Raw genomic sequence first — 14,240 nt, 5'->3', positions numbered from 1 at the left:
AGAACAGCGGTTACATTGAAAAGTCGGACAAACGTACGCAAACTAAAAGCGAATTTCTGACATGATGCTTGCTATACTTCATCAAGACAAGGATCACAACTGTCATTGTTAGTTTACTAATAAATACGCAAACGAGGTCCCGAAGCTGGTGACATCTTGTGCAAAATGTAGTTTTCAATAGATATTTGCCAAACTTTTTCTCTGATAATGTTAGATTCAAAACTATTTTACTGGTAATTTTCAAATCGGAATTATTTCTCCATTTTAGTTGCTTATCAATCAGTTAACACATTATTTTTCATTCTAAGGCGTGGATATCAAATACGCTATATAATCAGGATGAACGTTTTTGCTTAATGGCCGATATGAAATTATAAACTATAATATGATTGTATTTCTTTGCTTCCGTATTTGCAAGCAGAAAAATGCAAGTCGAATTTAAACGAAAGATTCCGCGCTCTGTTGATTTTCGACAGAGATACTTAAATGTAAAGACTTCTCATCCTGGTATAGAAATTCTTTGATTTTAATGTCTTTTTCGATAAGAATAAAACAGGACTGTAATATCTAGATAGGCTGTGGTGTCATATAAATGCTTTATCTGCATTTAGGACAATGAAAAATACTTACGGGTTGTGGACTTTTACAAGTGTTTTGATATTAAATTGTTTTGGTAAGTAATTTGTAGACGTTTACATATATGATTTTAAAAATACTAGCATTATGTTTTATTCCACTATTTATAAATAATACAATTTATTATACACTGTGCCAGACAATTATTGTGCCTCTATATTGGTACTTAATGCTTCACTAGATATAGATTGATAATTGATTTGAGTTGTCGTTGTTATGCATATTTCAAACATTTGCTTTGTTCTGTACATTCGAAACGTTGAATATTGAACGATTTGATGTCAACAGCAACTGTTACGGAAATATATCTTGGTTTATTAACGCTGCACGTAATATTGTTGTCAGTATATATAACAAATATCTTTGATGTTTGAGTTAATTGCATCAGGTCTAGAAAATGAGCAAGGCAAAACAGTCGCATCGTTGTTCTTATACATCTACGTCGGCTTCTACTTCACAATCGTCCGAAGATCATTTTCTTCTCCTTTTATAATGGCTGTTACGATTTGTCTAGCTTGAATAAACATTAAATACGAGTAAATGTAATATTTACATAAAATATATGTACGTAAGTCAATTAAAAAAGAAGAAAAGGCCGTGCTCTGTGAAAATGGGGTTTAATGCATGTGCGTTAAGTGTCAGACGACACTCTCTGCTTTTATAATATTTTTCGTTTAAAGATAGTCTCTTCTAAGCGAAAATCCAGTTTGGGGGGAAAGTGTCGTCCATGATTGACCTGTGCGTACTTCAAGGCTAAACTGGAACGACACTTTTCGCACCTGTATTAAATCATCTTTTCACAGAGCACGACCCACAAATTATTATATTCTAGTTCTTTAAATGCTAGTTCATTGAATGTGTTTATGCACCACTCGCAATAAAAAGGTCTATGTATTTTTATACTTAAGGCTAACAGTGTTCAAACGCCTTTAAGATTCAAGATTTTAAGTTCAGGTTGAATCAGACAACGGCGTACATTGCATTGGGTATGGACTACAAATGTAAATCAGTATTCGGTTATACTGTTAATTGTTAGGCTTGCACCTTAGGCTTAAAGCGGGAAATGTGATACCTAGATCCGTTTCGTCGCTATTCGCGTAACAAACGGTGCATACAATTCAATGCGAACCATAGAATTAAACTTTAGTCACCATATTGCATTCCATTCTTTACCAATACGTGTTTTTCATATAAAAAAAATCATAAACATACTTTGTTGTTTATATTCAGTTTGTTTAAATTTGAATTCGTATGGAAAGAAAACCACGCATTGATGAATAAATGAATTAATCAAGGATTTAATTGATACATTTGTTCACGAACAAGCTAACGAGCAATTTAATATTTGACTGATGGTATTCGATATCTAAGGAATACCCGGCCCTCTTATGCTTTTCTGATCGGTCTGTTTAGCGCAGTGATGGAAGACGAGGTATTCACCGAGGCGACCCGGGGGCAATTTCAGCTCCCGGTGGTCACCAAACAAGACACATTGGCTTTCTCACGGGCACTCCGGCTTCCATAAACAACAAAATAACACGTGAAACATTGAAAACGTTTCGATAATAGCTAAAAAGCTGGAAAATTTGGCTATACTAAATAATTGGTCCCAGTTTTTGTGAGTCTAGTTACTAAGTTAGGTAGGAGTGAGTGCTGGGATACACCCCAGGTCCACACATAATATCAGGAGCGGAAGGACCTCGTCAACTTCGAATTACACAAATATAGGTGCAGAAACACACACGCTCACAGCAACACGCAATCATACTTTATCATATTAGCGAAAATACCATTATAAATACAGTACTGCTTTTTAGGCGATTAAAAGGTCCACTGTATTACAGTCACGAACACGTGCTATAGATACAACTCACATGTTAGAAACATTATCTACTAGCTAGTTTGATTGAGGGGTTTTATGCCGATGTTTCAAATTTCTCGCTGTACTACATCTACAACACAATATAGTCAGTGTCGCTTCTGGAACGCGACATCTTTGCTATTTAGTCAGGTACCAAACACACGCCCGCAAACGCAACGTTTTGGGACGAAATTCATCTGAACATATGAACTCGATAAAATACATATTGCAGTGAACCGCTAGTTTGTTTTTCCAGAAGAAATCCATGATTGTTTTTAGGATGTTCAGAAATGAAGTCATTTTCCGTGCCCTGGTTCTGACGTTGAGCGCAGGTTCGAACTGGAATATAGAATTCTAAAAGTTTGTCCATACTTACTATTTCAGTGGGTTCGAGCATCCAGCAGGTACCCGCAATCATTAGCAATGCGTGCTACGGTACAAATCCCACCTGCGACTTCTTCAGCCTTCAATGCTTGAGTAACTCGATCATTCTGTTTACAAACCTGACTGCGGGAAGTAAGGATGCTATGGTAAAAATATTGCATGGTTTGCCATCTTTTAAAATGTTGATGTCGTTGTACTCTAGTCGTCTATGACCAGAATGGATGGCCTGTACCTAAGAAGTATGAATTCAAAACGTTTAAAGTGCATAAACAATGTATAAAGAATACGTACGACCATTTTCTTCTGGCAATTTTTGTGCGACATTTATAGGTGTTATTCACATATTAATTGCACCAGTTGTTTCAAAATATGCCCCAATTAATATACAAATTTTATCAACTTACACAGAAAACTATATACACATTATAATAAATATGGTCAAACACTTAATATTCACAAATAAAAAACATACAAATATAATCAGTATACACATACAATCAATATGACAAAATGACCAATTTAGAAATAATAAGTATACACATATAAAACAATGTATAAATTATTGTATAATCAATACCACAGAATCCATTTTAGAAGATATGACACTTGTAGATGTGCCCACCAGACAACCACTGTGGCAAAACACCTGACTGCTGCAGCTACAAGGACACTGATCCAACGGCAACATTCACACTGGAGCACACGTACCAAGCTTATCAAAACTGCTCCGGACGCACCAACTGCTCATACATACAGGCGCCTTGGCAGGTCATCAACACCACCACAGGGGCCCCGTCATCGTATGTGCAGCTAGAGTATGTGTGTGATAACGGTAAGTGGCATAAACGAAAACGTAACTGGAGAGTCATGGACTGTTAAATTGCACATTTTGAATACTATGTCCGGTCGCATAACATATGTAAGGATCAGCACAACAAGCAAACGTAAAACGCTTACATCGGCTACATTTTAAAGGTAACACAGATGCTTTATGATTGTTCCGGGATGAAGGCGTATAATGCTAAAATAACGATTCAGCTACGTACAAAATTTTAACTTATCTTACTTACAAAAGTTGTTGACAATATTTATATTCATGCATAGTGTTGTACTCTGCCCACCCTTGCACTCAATTTGCAGTGTTCTCTCCTTTGGTTTACATACATTATTCTGTATTCATATAAGCGATACAAAAATCATCATGTGTATGTTTGCATTGGGCGATATTTGATAAATCTGTTTTTACGTAAGCAAAAATATTAAATCAACTATAATTATGAATAAAGGGGTACTCACGTGATACTATAATTACAAATCATCTCTATCTGTAGTTGTTGACAAGATGCCAATGTGTGGAGGAACCTTCAAGATAACGAACAAAGTCACCAACTCCACCGATATCTGGTTCGACGGATCAACAGAGACCTTTGATCCAACTAAAGCAAGCAAAGAATGCAAATGTTCGCTCACTAATCTGCATACACAGACTTCGACAACGCTCATTCTTGACTGGATAGACGTGCGTCTGGAGAGCCACTACCGTGACGTCAACGCCTCCTCGGCAATGTGTTCCAGCGCTATATTAACGACCGAGGGATTCTTTCGGCGTTGCAAGGAATCAACCGAGCATTGGAAAGATAACTTTATATATTATAACTTAGACCGCCCACATAACATCACCTTGTCACCTGGACAGACAACGGATGTGCTTTTGAGGGATATTCACAAGAACGGTGCACGTGACTCACCAGCCATAAATTGGTTCAAGGCAAGAGGTAACCATTGAATATTATATACTAGTGTTACCGGTACGAACGCTAAAATTGTTTGTATATGCATGTGGATTGCTGGAGTAATGTCATGTTAGATCTTTGTATCTATTAGCCAAGTACAGCCATTTTGACCTTAAAGAAATATTGCTACTTTATTCATCCATGTCAGACTTAATCTCAGTTATCTGCTTTAATTAATAAAGTATAATATTTGTGTTCCAGCCTATCATGCCATGCTGCTGAATATCACATGCGAAGAAATTATACCCGCCGTATTTACTACAACTACATCAACAACCACTACAACTTCACCAACAACAACTACCCCACAACCAACAACAACACAACCAACAGCAACAACACAACCAACAACTACACCACAACCAACAACAACTACACCACAACCAACAACCCAAGTTCCGACAACTAAGACCACTGATGTCTCCGTAGCTGAGAAGAAAGGTGAAAATCATATTGCGTTAAAAGTCATCGGATTTAAGTCACATTTTTAAATAATTTAATACATTATGAATGTAACCTGTTAACAAACAAAACAAAACATTAATATTCATGTGTCATAATAAAATAAATAATAACAACTATGGTTTTATTAAAATGTTTATTATAGGGAAAAGTAATGTTGCAGTGGTTAAGGGGCACGTTTAATCTCTAATACCGTACTTTTCTGTACTATCCCGGATTTCTTTGTGCAGAACTCGCAACGTTTTAGAGAGGTCTGTCTGTAGTCAACGTTCATATCATAAACAACATAGTAATTATATAAACAGGTATTGATAATAAACTTGTTCGGAAAATACTGTTCTTAATGCATGAACATCCAAGATAAGCATGTACACTTTACACTAGTATGGCATTGTTCGTTGAACATCCAAGATAAGCATGTACGCTTAACACTAGTATGGCATTGCTCGTTGAACATCCAAGATAAGCATATACATTTTACACTAGTATGGCATTGTTCGTTGAAAGACAAGTTCATATATCTTCTTAACAAAAATTATGTTTACGCGAAAGTGTCGTCCCTGATTAGCCTGTGTGAACTGCACAGGATAATCGAGGATGACATTTAACGAAATGCACAGTTTTATTAGAACGAGAATAATGTTGATATCAATTTCTCTTTTTACAAACAAAAACTGTTTTTGTTCTAGATCTTGATTTCACAGTTTCCAAGAACGATACTTACATAGTTTTTGTGTACTTTCAGAGGGTGACAAGATGAATCCACTGTATTACCTGGCCATCTTCGTTCCTATCGGTGTCGCTCTCACCATTGTTGTCATCTTTTTAATCTGGTGTTACTATAAAAGGTTAGCAAATTATTATAAATCTATTTAATGAGTTTAATTTGTAGTTAACGTTTGTTTTTAGTGTTCAGCCGATAGTAAACATTATTTTCAGATAAACGTGGTTTACTTATTTTATGACGTATTACAGTAGTTTAATTCTTTGTGTAGGGGGCACAAGTGGTAAGCGTGTGTCTATGATATTAATTAGTGAAAACATCATTTTCAATGAAAAATAATCAACGAAAAATCAACTTATCTAAAAAAAAAACACAACATATTTTTCTATCAAATAATTATATAAAATAACAAGGTATTCAACTATACATGACCCGAAAACAGGTGCATCGCTTTTAACAGCCATAACTTCATTAATTGTGCAGTGATTCCCATGAAATCGGTCTTATTCAAAATAAATCGAATAAATCGAAATAAATCTCCTTTCTGGAAATCTACATATCTTGTTATATTTGTACAAATGCTGGGTCAAATTTTAAGAAACAACACGGTAAGGAACTCGCGATGCACCTTTTTTTCGGGTCATTTTGAGTTGAATACTTTGTTATATATATATATATATAATATATATATATATATTATCAATTTCTATCTGATGTGTAACTGCAAACTGCAGTAAGGCACAAGCCAGGGTGACGTTGCGATTTTGATAAGTGCAGCCATCGCAGAACAGTATCACTTTATCTATTCCTGCTAGATCTAAGTTTTCCAGGTAGTCAATGATACATGATGCAAATGTACTTGCGCAAAGTTCTGCAGCTGTTTCATTCCAGAAGTAGCACACTACTTTTTTGTAGTCAGATCAAAGAATGTAAAGTTGTGACAACACAGTTTTGTTCTAGAAAACAAAAACCTATGTATTTTTTTATCAAACGGCACCGCATCCAGGTATCTAATATAGGCTATTTTGGCTTAGTTGTTTTAGACATTTAGCTCTACTTTCGTTTTTGTAGTATTATTACACAAAGACCCTAGCATATGAACGACCAAATCATGTATTTTTTGGTTGAAAAAGTACAATTGTTGCCGATGATGACTTTATGCCGATTTCGAGGGTGACTAGAATCGGCTTGAAGTCAAACCTGGGTGACAAGAATTGGCTTCATGTCACCCCCGGGTGACTACAATCAGCATAATGTCACCCGTGGGTGACTAGCGTCGGCTTGAAGTCACCCTAGGGTGACAAGAATCGGCTTGTAGTCACCCCCTGGCGACTTGTGGGCCATTTCAGGTGGGCAATGACCCATTGAGCCTCACTAACCCTAGTCCTGCAGGTTAAAACTAATTAACACAAACAGCGGTTATCCGGAGTACAATGGACCTTTATTTTATTTTACTTTATTTAAAGCAGACAAGATATTGTGTATTTGCAAAATAACCAGCGCAGGAGGATTAATATGGTTTGATTATAGCAGGTACTATTATAAAAAAAGAGCTTATGTGAACATATTTATTGTTAAAAGAAATACAGCAAAACATGGTAATTATTATTAAACGGGCAAAACAGTCAAATACATGTAGATTTACCAACATGATGAAACACAGTAAACTATTAACATTGAAACACAAAAAACTATTAACTATGTAACTAACATTTATATTTCTTGTCTTGTGAAAACTGTTCTAAAGGTATTCATTCTCTTTAATACACAAAACTTAATTTTTTAGGATTGTGTATTAAAGAAAAGGAATAACAATTCCTAAAGAAAAAAATTCACAATGAACTATTTAAATCGATATTTGTATTACTTTTTCATAATACTCTTGTCTGATAAATATTTACAATGTATTTAAAAATGTATCTTATGAATAGTGTTCTTAAGGTATTCCTTTTCTTTAATACACAACACTTACGTTTTTACTTCAATGTTGTGTATTAAAGAAAAGGAATTCCTTAAAAAATAATTCACAAATTAAATACATTTACCAACAAGATAAAACACAAGTTACTATTTAAAATGCAACCAACATTTATATTATTTAAAAACAATGTACTGGTGGCAAACAGCTTGAGTTTTATCCATAAATTTTATTCGTTCGTGGCTTTTTCAAAACTGTTTGTTTGTGTATAGTTATAATGTTATACTGGTGCGTGTATTTATACCGGTATAAAATTGTGATTTGTTTTACATAAAAGAAGTTTCATCACCTTAGTACACAACCATGGTAACGTTACTCGCAGCTGCCAGCAATGCATTTAAGTTTGGTTTACAATTCAAATAGCTTTAAAAAAATGGAACATTGATGGCAAACCATCACAAACTTTCACAAAGTGTTTGAATTCAGAGCAGTCATTCCCAGTCGGCAGTGCCGATATGATGCAGTTTAAAAGTAAACGCAACCGTACACCACGTGTCTTCGTCACTCAGCATGCGGCAACTCACCATAATATGCATGGTAATCTTTCGGGATTACTTCTTTGATTTGCTGCAGATGTCGATACTTTGCCCGTTTAAGTGACAATGGCCTAACGCGCAGCGGTGGAGCGCGTTCGTCAAATGATGGTGAGACATTTCTTGACTTACGTATATCACCGAAATCACCATCACTTTAGTTAAGCTTATACATTATGTCGCACTTGACAGAATATTTCAGCACACGAATATCTGTGACGACTGGAGTCCCCACACCATGACCTGGTCTTATGCTGTTGTAGTAGGTTAGGTTTTAATAGTCCCTGTAGAACTGGTGATCAACGTACTTGACGCTGTATGGATTATTACTATCTGCTCTTGAATCTCTGATAAGCTCAACATACGTCTGGGGTATATACACATCTATTTTTTATCTTTCTTCCTATTGTGGCATGTATGCTATCACACTCGAGGCACGTGTGTCCTTACTCTAGAAATTTCTGTTCAATTTCTATCTGATGTGTAACTGCAAACTGCAGTAAGGCACAAGCCAGGGTGACGTTGCGATTTTGATAAGTGCAGCCATCGCTGAACAGTATCACTTTATCTTTCCCTGTTAGATCTAAGTTTTCCAGGTAGTCAATGATACATGATGCAAATGTACTTGCGCAAAGTTCTGCAGCTGTTTCATTCCAGAAGTAGCACACTACTTTTTTTGTAGTCAGATCAAAGAATGTAAAGTTTTGACAACACAGTTTTGTTCTATAAAACAAACAACTTGCCTCTAACTTTGGGCAGAAAAGAAGACTTTGCAAATCCATCGTTACTACTTTAACTTTGCCCTCAGTGGAAGCTTTTTCTTTGTCATTTTGCTTTTCTTGTGCGGCTTCAGTTTTACGCCTTATGTGATGACTGTACGTTTCATGGTCTACAGTTTTATTTTTGAAACCTGTACAGAAAGCCAAGATAGAAAAGCTTATTAAATTGGGTCCTGCAATAGACTGGCTAAGTGTACTATGTTTGTCATGCTGATACAACTCGGACAAACTTGAGAACTCAGTTTCTAAATAAAGTTTTGAGGTTCGGGCTCTACAATAATGAGACGGCATTCTGGGCACCTCGTTGAGATACTTCACAGCTGATTCTCTTGCCTGTGTGTTTTATTATTAGCACGAGGTTTACTTGGTGTTGGTGTCGGAATACCATGTTCAGAATCTTCTTCAGCAAGCCAGTTGTACAAGGTATCCTCCTTTAGGGACATTGTAGCTAAGAGCAAGGACTTGCACACAACAAAAAATGGCTCACACTTTGGGCAATGCATCCCGTTTTCACGATGATCGTCTAGATGATCGTAATTGAGAGACTCGTCCGGAAATGACGGATAAATAGATTTCAAATGATAGTAACTCTCGCAGTCATCAAACTGACACCGGACATACAATTGACCATTTGGCAAATTGATTAGGTATGGTCTAATCTCCACAATCTGTTCTAATATATAAATCAGATTCCCAAAGTTTGGTTTAAAATTGCAAATGTGACATTTATATGTCTGCAAATTTGTCTCAAAGTCACTTTCTGTGTCGCTTTCTCCACTCATGGGTAACCTGCAGCAAAAATAAAAAGATGCAAGTAATGTGATATAAATCCGCTCACTGCTACAGTGCTGCGCATTATTAAATTGACATGATTACTGGTTCCGGTCCGGTTCCACTCAAATTCCGGTAAATTGAAATTGTGTCGTTATTTCCACCATATTATGCAATATTATCAGAGATGTACATAGCTTGGAGCCTAGTGAGACGCCGACTAAGGTGAGACATTGAATTACAAGGCGTCTTAACGGGATCCAATTTATATACAACTCTGATAACGATATATAACGATTCGGTACGGTTCCGGTTATCATTTCAATTTACTTTAGTTCAGTACTCTATCCATAGCATAGGCAAATATCCTGGATATGAATTCGATGCTAGATTACTAGGAATCACATTCAGACCCGACCTGTTTGCCACTCGTATAATAGTTTACTAAAACCTAGGATGCTTTACTTCTTAAAGCCTTCTATAGCACCGAATGAAACCATTTAAACAAAACATGATATTTTTTCTATGTGGTTGACGGATTATTGGAATTTGAGTTTCATCTTTTGCACCCGATCGTATTACTGTAGACAATTTACCTTTTTGCGTTGTATCGACATGTAGAAAAAAGATAGATCTATCAAAGGTCAAGCAGTTTGGATCTTAACAATATGCCTAAATTTCTAACATCACATACAGACCCAAAGTGTTTATAATATAATCAGATTAAAATAGATGCAGTGCTATGTACTGCTATACATGTATATTGAAAGACAATAAATATTCCACATTCCTTTATTGAATCCAAACGAACTACAGAGAAAAAACCAAAACGTGTGTAGATTTATTGTTTACTTTTATATTTATCCTTCTTTATTCCACATAAAGAAAGTGTGCACTCATTTTTCCATATTGCAAAATCACAAATTGCATACTTGCGAACCTTTTAACGTGCCAATAATGAAGGAAAATTAATAGATCAACTAGGGTAAGAGTGCACTCTACTTGGGTACGATCTTGTTGGGGGCAAATTATTGGACTTGTTATTCGGAATATATATAAACTTTCCGTACGTTTTACGAGCTTAGTTTCAACAATAAATCAAACAAGAAAGGATTACATGATAATTAACAGTTGATCAGAGCAGCTCGACAGTTCGTCTTACACACTATTTTCCCAAACAGATGCAATAACCTATATTATATTATATAAAATGCCGAAGCTACATATGAAAATGCAGTATGAAGTTTTCAAACAAAAATATAAAATGCCGGAGCTACACAATTGAATTGAAAACACAGTTTAATTAATAAGTTTGTGCCATGTTTCATGCAGAATTATTTCACAATTATAACACTACAATTAACATCTAAAAACAATCGCATATTCATTGTTTATGTCTATTTCTTGGCGCATGGATTTGACTTCTTCAGACTGACATTTTAAATGACACTTATTCGCCTGAATATGATTTACAACATGGTTTCTAGAACATATACTGCATCAAGGATACATACATTAATGAAAAAGTATAAAAGCAAATTATTTAATCAACTAACCTTTGTGTTTGAGTCGATTTACCAGCACACTTTTCCGTCCGGCATTTTTTGTTGACTTTTCTTCGCATGGAAATGCCGGAGCTGCATTCAGTGCAGCTTCGGTATTTTATATGATAGAAAAAATAGCCAATGGAGTTCCAGCATTTTATCACATGTTCAGTTTTACAAGTTTTGGTTGGTTTATTTGAATGGCTACCGGGCAGAAAGAAGCGGGAATATGCGTAGCTTCGGAAAATAGGAAAACCCCAAAATGTCAAAATTTGCAGCTCCGGCATTTTATAACGACGGTATCGATATATATATATATATATATATATATATATATATATATATATATATATATATATAAATACTATCGCGACCGTTGGGCGAAGCCGAAATTCAATTTTGCAGAGTTAAGTCGACCTCGACCATTATGGCGAAGGTGACTTAATTCTCTTAATTAATTATTAATTACCTGTTAACTATTCCGCTTTAAAAATTAGTATGCTTGTAGAGCATGATATAGCAAGTATATTGATACATTTGAAGACGTTTTACAATAGAACATGCATTTTTCATGATTTTTCTTTAAAAAAAGTATGTATGTGGTTATGAAATCCAGCCTTAGGGCGCATTTTAAAATATGTGGATTTTATTCTTCTAAACCAATAATATATGTTTTCGGTTGGACCCTGTAAAGAACAAGTTTCGAACGCTGCAGATGTCTGTACATTTTACATTTCGTTGTTTTGTTGTTTAATATATAAGAAATACATTTCAAAATTTCGACTTGTCCAAAAACACTTAGTTTTCTTTTCTAAACCGGAAACTGCTACGCAGTTAATGGTAGCAATTACAGACTTAAGAAGCTCAGCACCTTAACGCTGATTTTGATCTTGCTGTGCTTACCAATTTTAACGGTATATAGTCATTGAATTCAAATTCGAATATTAAAATTGTATTACAGCGTCAACATTATATAACAACAATTATAGTATGAGTCAAACTAATTCTTGGGTCGTTTTAGTTGTGTTGTTGGTCATATTACAGATTGATTGTGCTAAAAAGTTTATTTTTACCATTTAAAACGAAAATTGGTCTTATAATTGTCAATAGTTGTTTAAAAATATACAAAAGTTAGAGCATACTCGTTTTTTTTGTATTACCATTTTTTCAGCGAAATTTAAAACATGTCTTTATCTGTTCTTCAAAAATGCTTCTCGTCAATAACCCGTTTGAAAATTAAGAACAAAAATGTCTGAATGAGCGAAGTTTATAAATATTTTAATCTTCGTTATGAGAACCTCCTTTTGGCTAATTCAGATCTTATTTTGATTTTGACAATGCTATTCTCGCAACATATGTGTGTATACGTGTAATATGTGTTCAGTTGTATTGCCAAAATGGCTGTTATATATTTATTTCTATATTTAAATGAACCCTGCATTATCGAGACGTCAAATAAATGGAAGCTTTTAGGGTCTTTGACTAAAAACTTACATATGGGCATACCTATAGTACAGTCAGGCTCCTTTTCATTGGACAAATACTCGTATACTATGCTAAAATCCAACACGGCACATAATTAAACATTTAAGAAAACGGTTAAAATATGTATAAAAATATCACAACTTCTGAAATTTTGTTGACATACATGCTCAGAATTTAAAACGTAAATTTAGTATTAACAATTTAACAATTTTAAACGTAAGATCAACATTTCTATCCTATAAAACGCAGGAGCAACTTCAGATTTAACCGTAACAATGAACACATAGGTAGTAAAAGTTATGTAGGCATGCTGTACACAAAACATGGTCCCGAATGAATTACAGTTTATATGCGTGTAAACAACAATCATATAATTCTCGAAATATGTTTAGAAAAGCGCTTAGTTTGGAATTCCCCATTATGCTGAAAATTCACACACATAGAAAGTATCAGTTTGTCCATGAACTTAAATTATCCGACGACAAAAATGAAAGCGTTCAGGTACTTCGACTTAATGATCATTTAAGGGCAAACCCATTGTAGTCTTCTTTTCGTTGGACAAATACCTGTATGCTATGCTGAAATATATCATGGTATATAATTATCAACGGTAATAAAATATATAAAAGATATTACAATTTTCGTCATTGTGTTAAGGCACATGATCAGTAATTACAGGTGCTTTAAACATAACATTTATATCCTAAATAAACGCTCGGGCAACTAGAGTTATACTCTTATATATCGAATATATATTTAGAAAACGTTATAGACATGCTGAACATAAACATGGTCCTGAATGGATTCCAGTGGTAACACGTGTAAACAAACGTTATGCAACCCCATGAATATGTTTTAAACGCTTTGTTTAAAAATTCCCCGTAATGATGGAAATACACACGCATAGAAATTATCAGCTTGTCCATGCATGCAAAATAATTCAACTATTATGGTAAAATGTATATATTCCTTTATGCGTTTTTATTTGTCTACCATATATGTTTATTCAGGCGTACACTGTTTGCATATAATTCTTACATAACAATAAGGCGATATCATATTATTTCGTACAAATGAGAGTTTCAATGATATAAGTTTAATATTAACCAGAACAAATAAGTAGTGAGTCAAGTCAATTTACAATATACGTTAATATGTTAACGTTTTTTTTGGTATTAAAATACATCATAACATCTTTATTTTGTATATCATTAAATTTTATATAGATATAGATATTTAATTTGACACCATCAAGAGAATGCGTTTATATACTTCGACATAATACTGTTT

At 34.6% G+C, this 14,240-nt stretch overlaps 1 protein-coding gene across 1 annotated transcript; it reads left to right on the top strand.

Moving 5' to 3' along the window:
- The first annotated feature begins 2,056 nt into the window (after window positions 1-2,056).
- On the top strand, window positions 2,057-5,083 carry LOC127849655 (GATA zinc finger domain-containing protein 16-like). Its single transcript, XM_052382401.1, has 5 exons — window positions 2,057-2,068; window positions 2,882-2,932; window positions 3,494-3,713; window positions 4,213-4,642; window positions 4,876-5,083. The coding sequence occupies exons 1-5, from the start codon at window positions 2,057-2,059 to the stop codon at window positions 5,081-5,083; spliced, it is 921 nt and encodes a 306-aa protein (XP_052238361.1).
- Window positions 5,084-14,240: the final 9,157 nt, after the last annotated feature.

The sequence above is a fragment of the Dreissena polymorpha genome, chromosome 11 (genome assembly GCF_020536995.1).
Source record: "Dreissena polymorpha isolate Duluth1 chromosome 11, UMN_Dpol_1.0, whole genome shotgun sequence".
Lineage (NCBI taxonomy): Eukaryota > Metazoa > Mollusca > Bivalvia > Myida > Dreissenidae > Dreissena > Dreissena polymorpha.
This window is presented reverse-complemented; position numbering and strand designations above follow the sequence as displayed.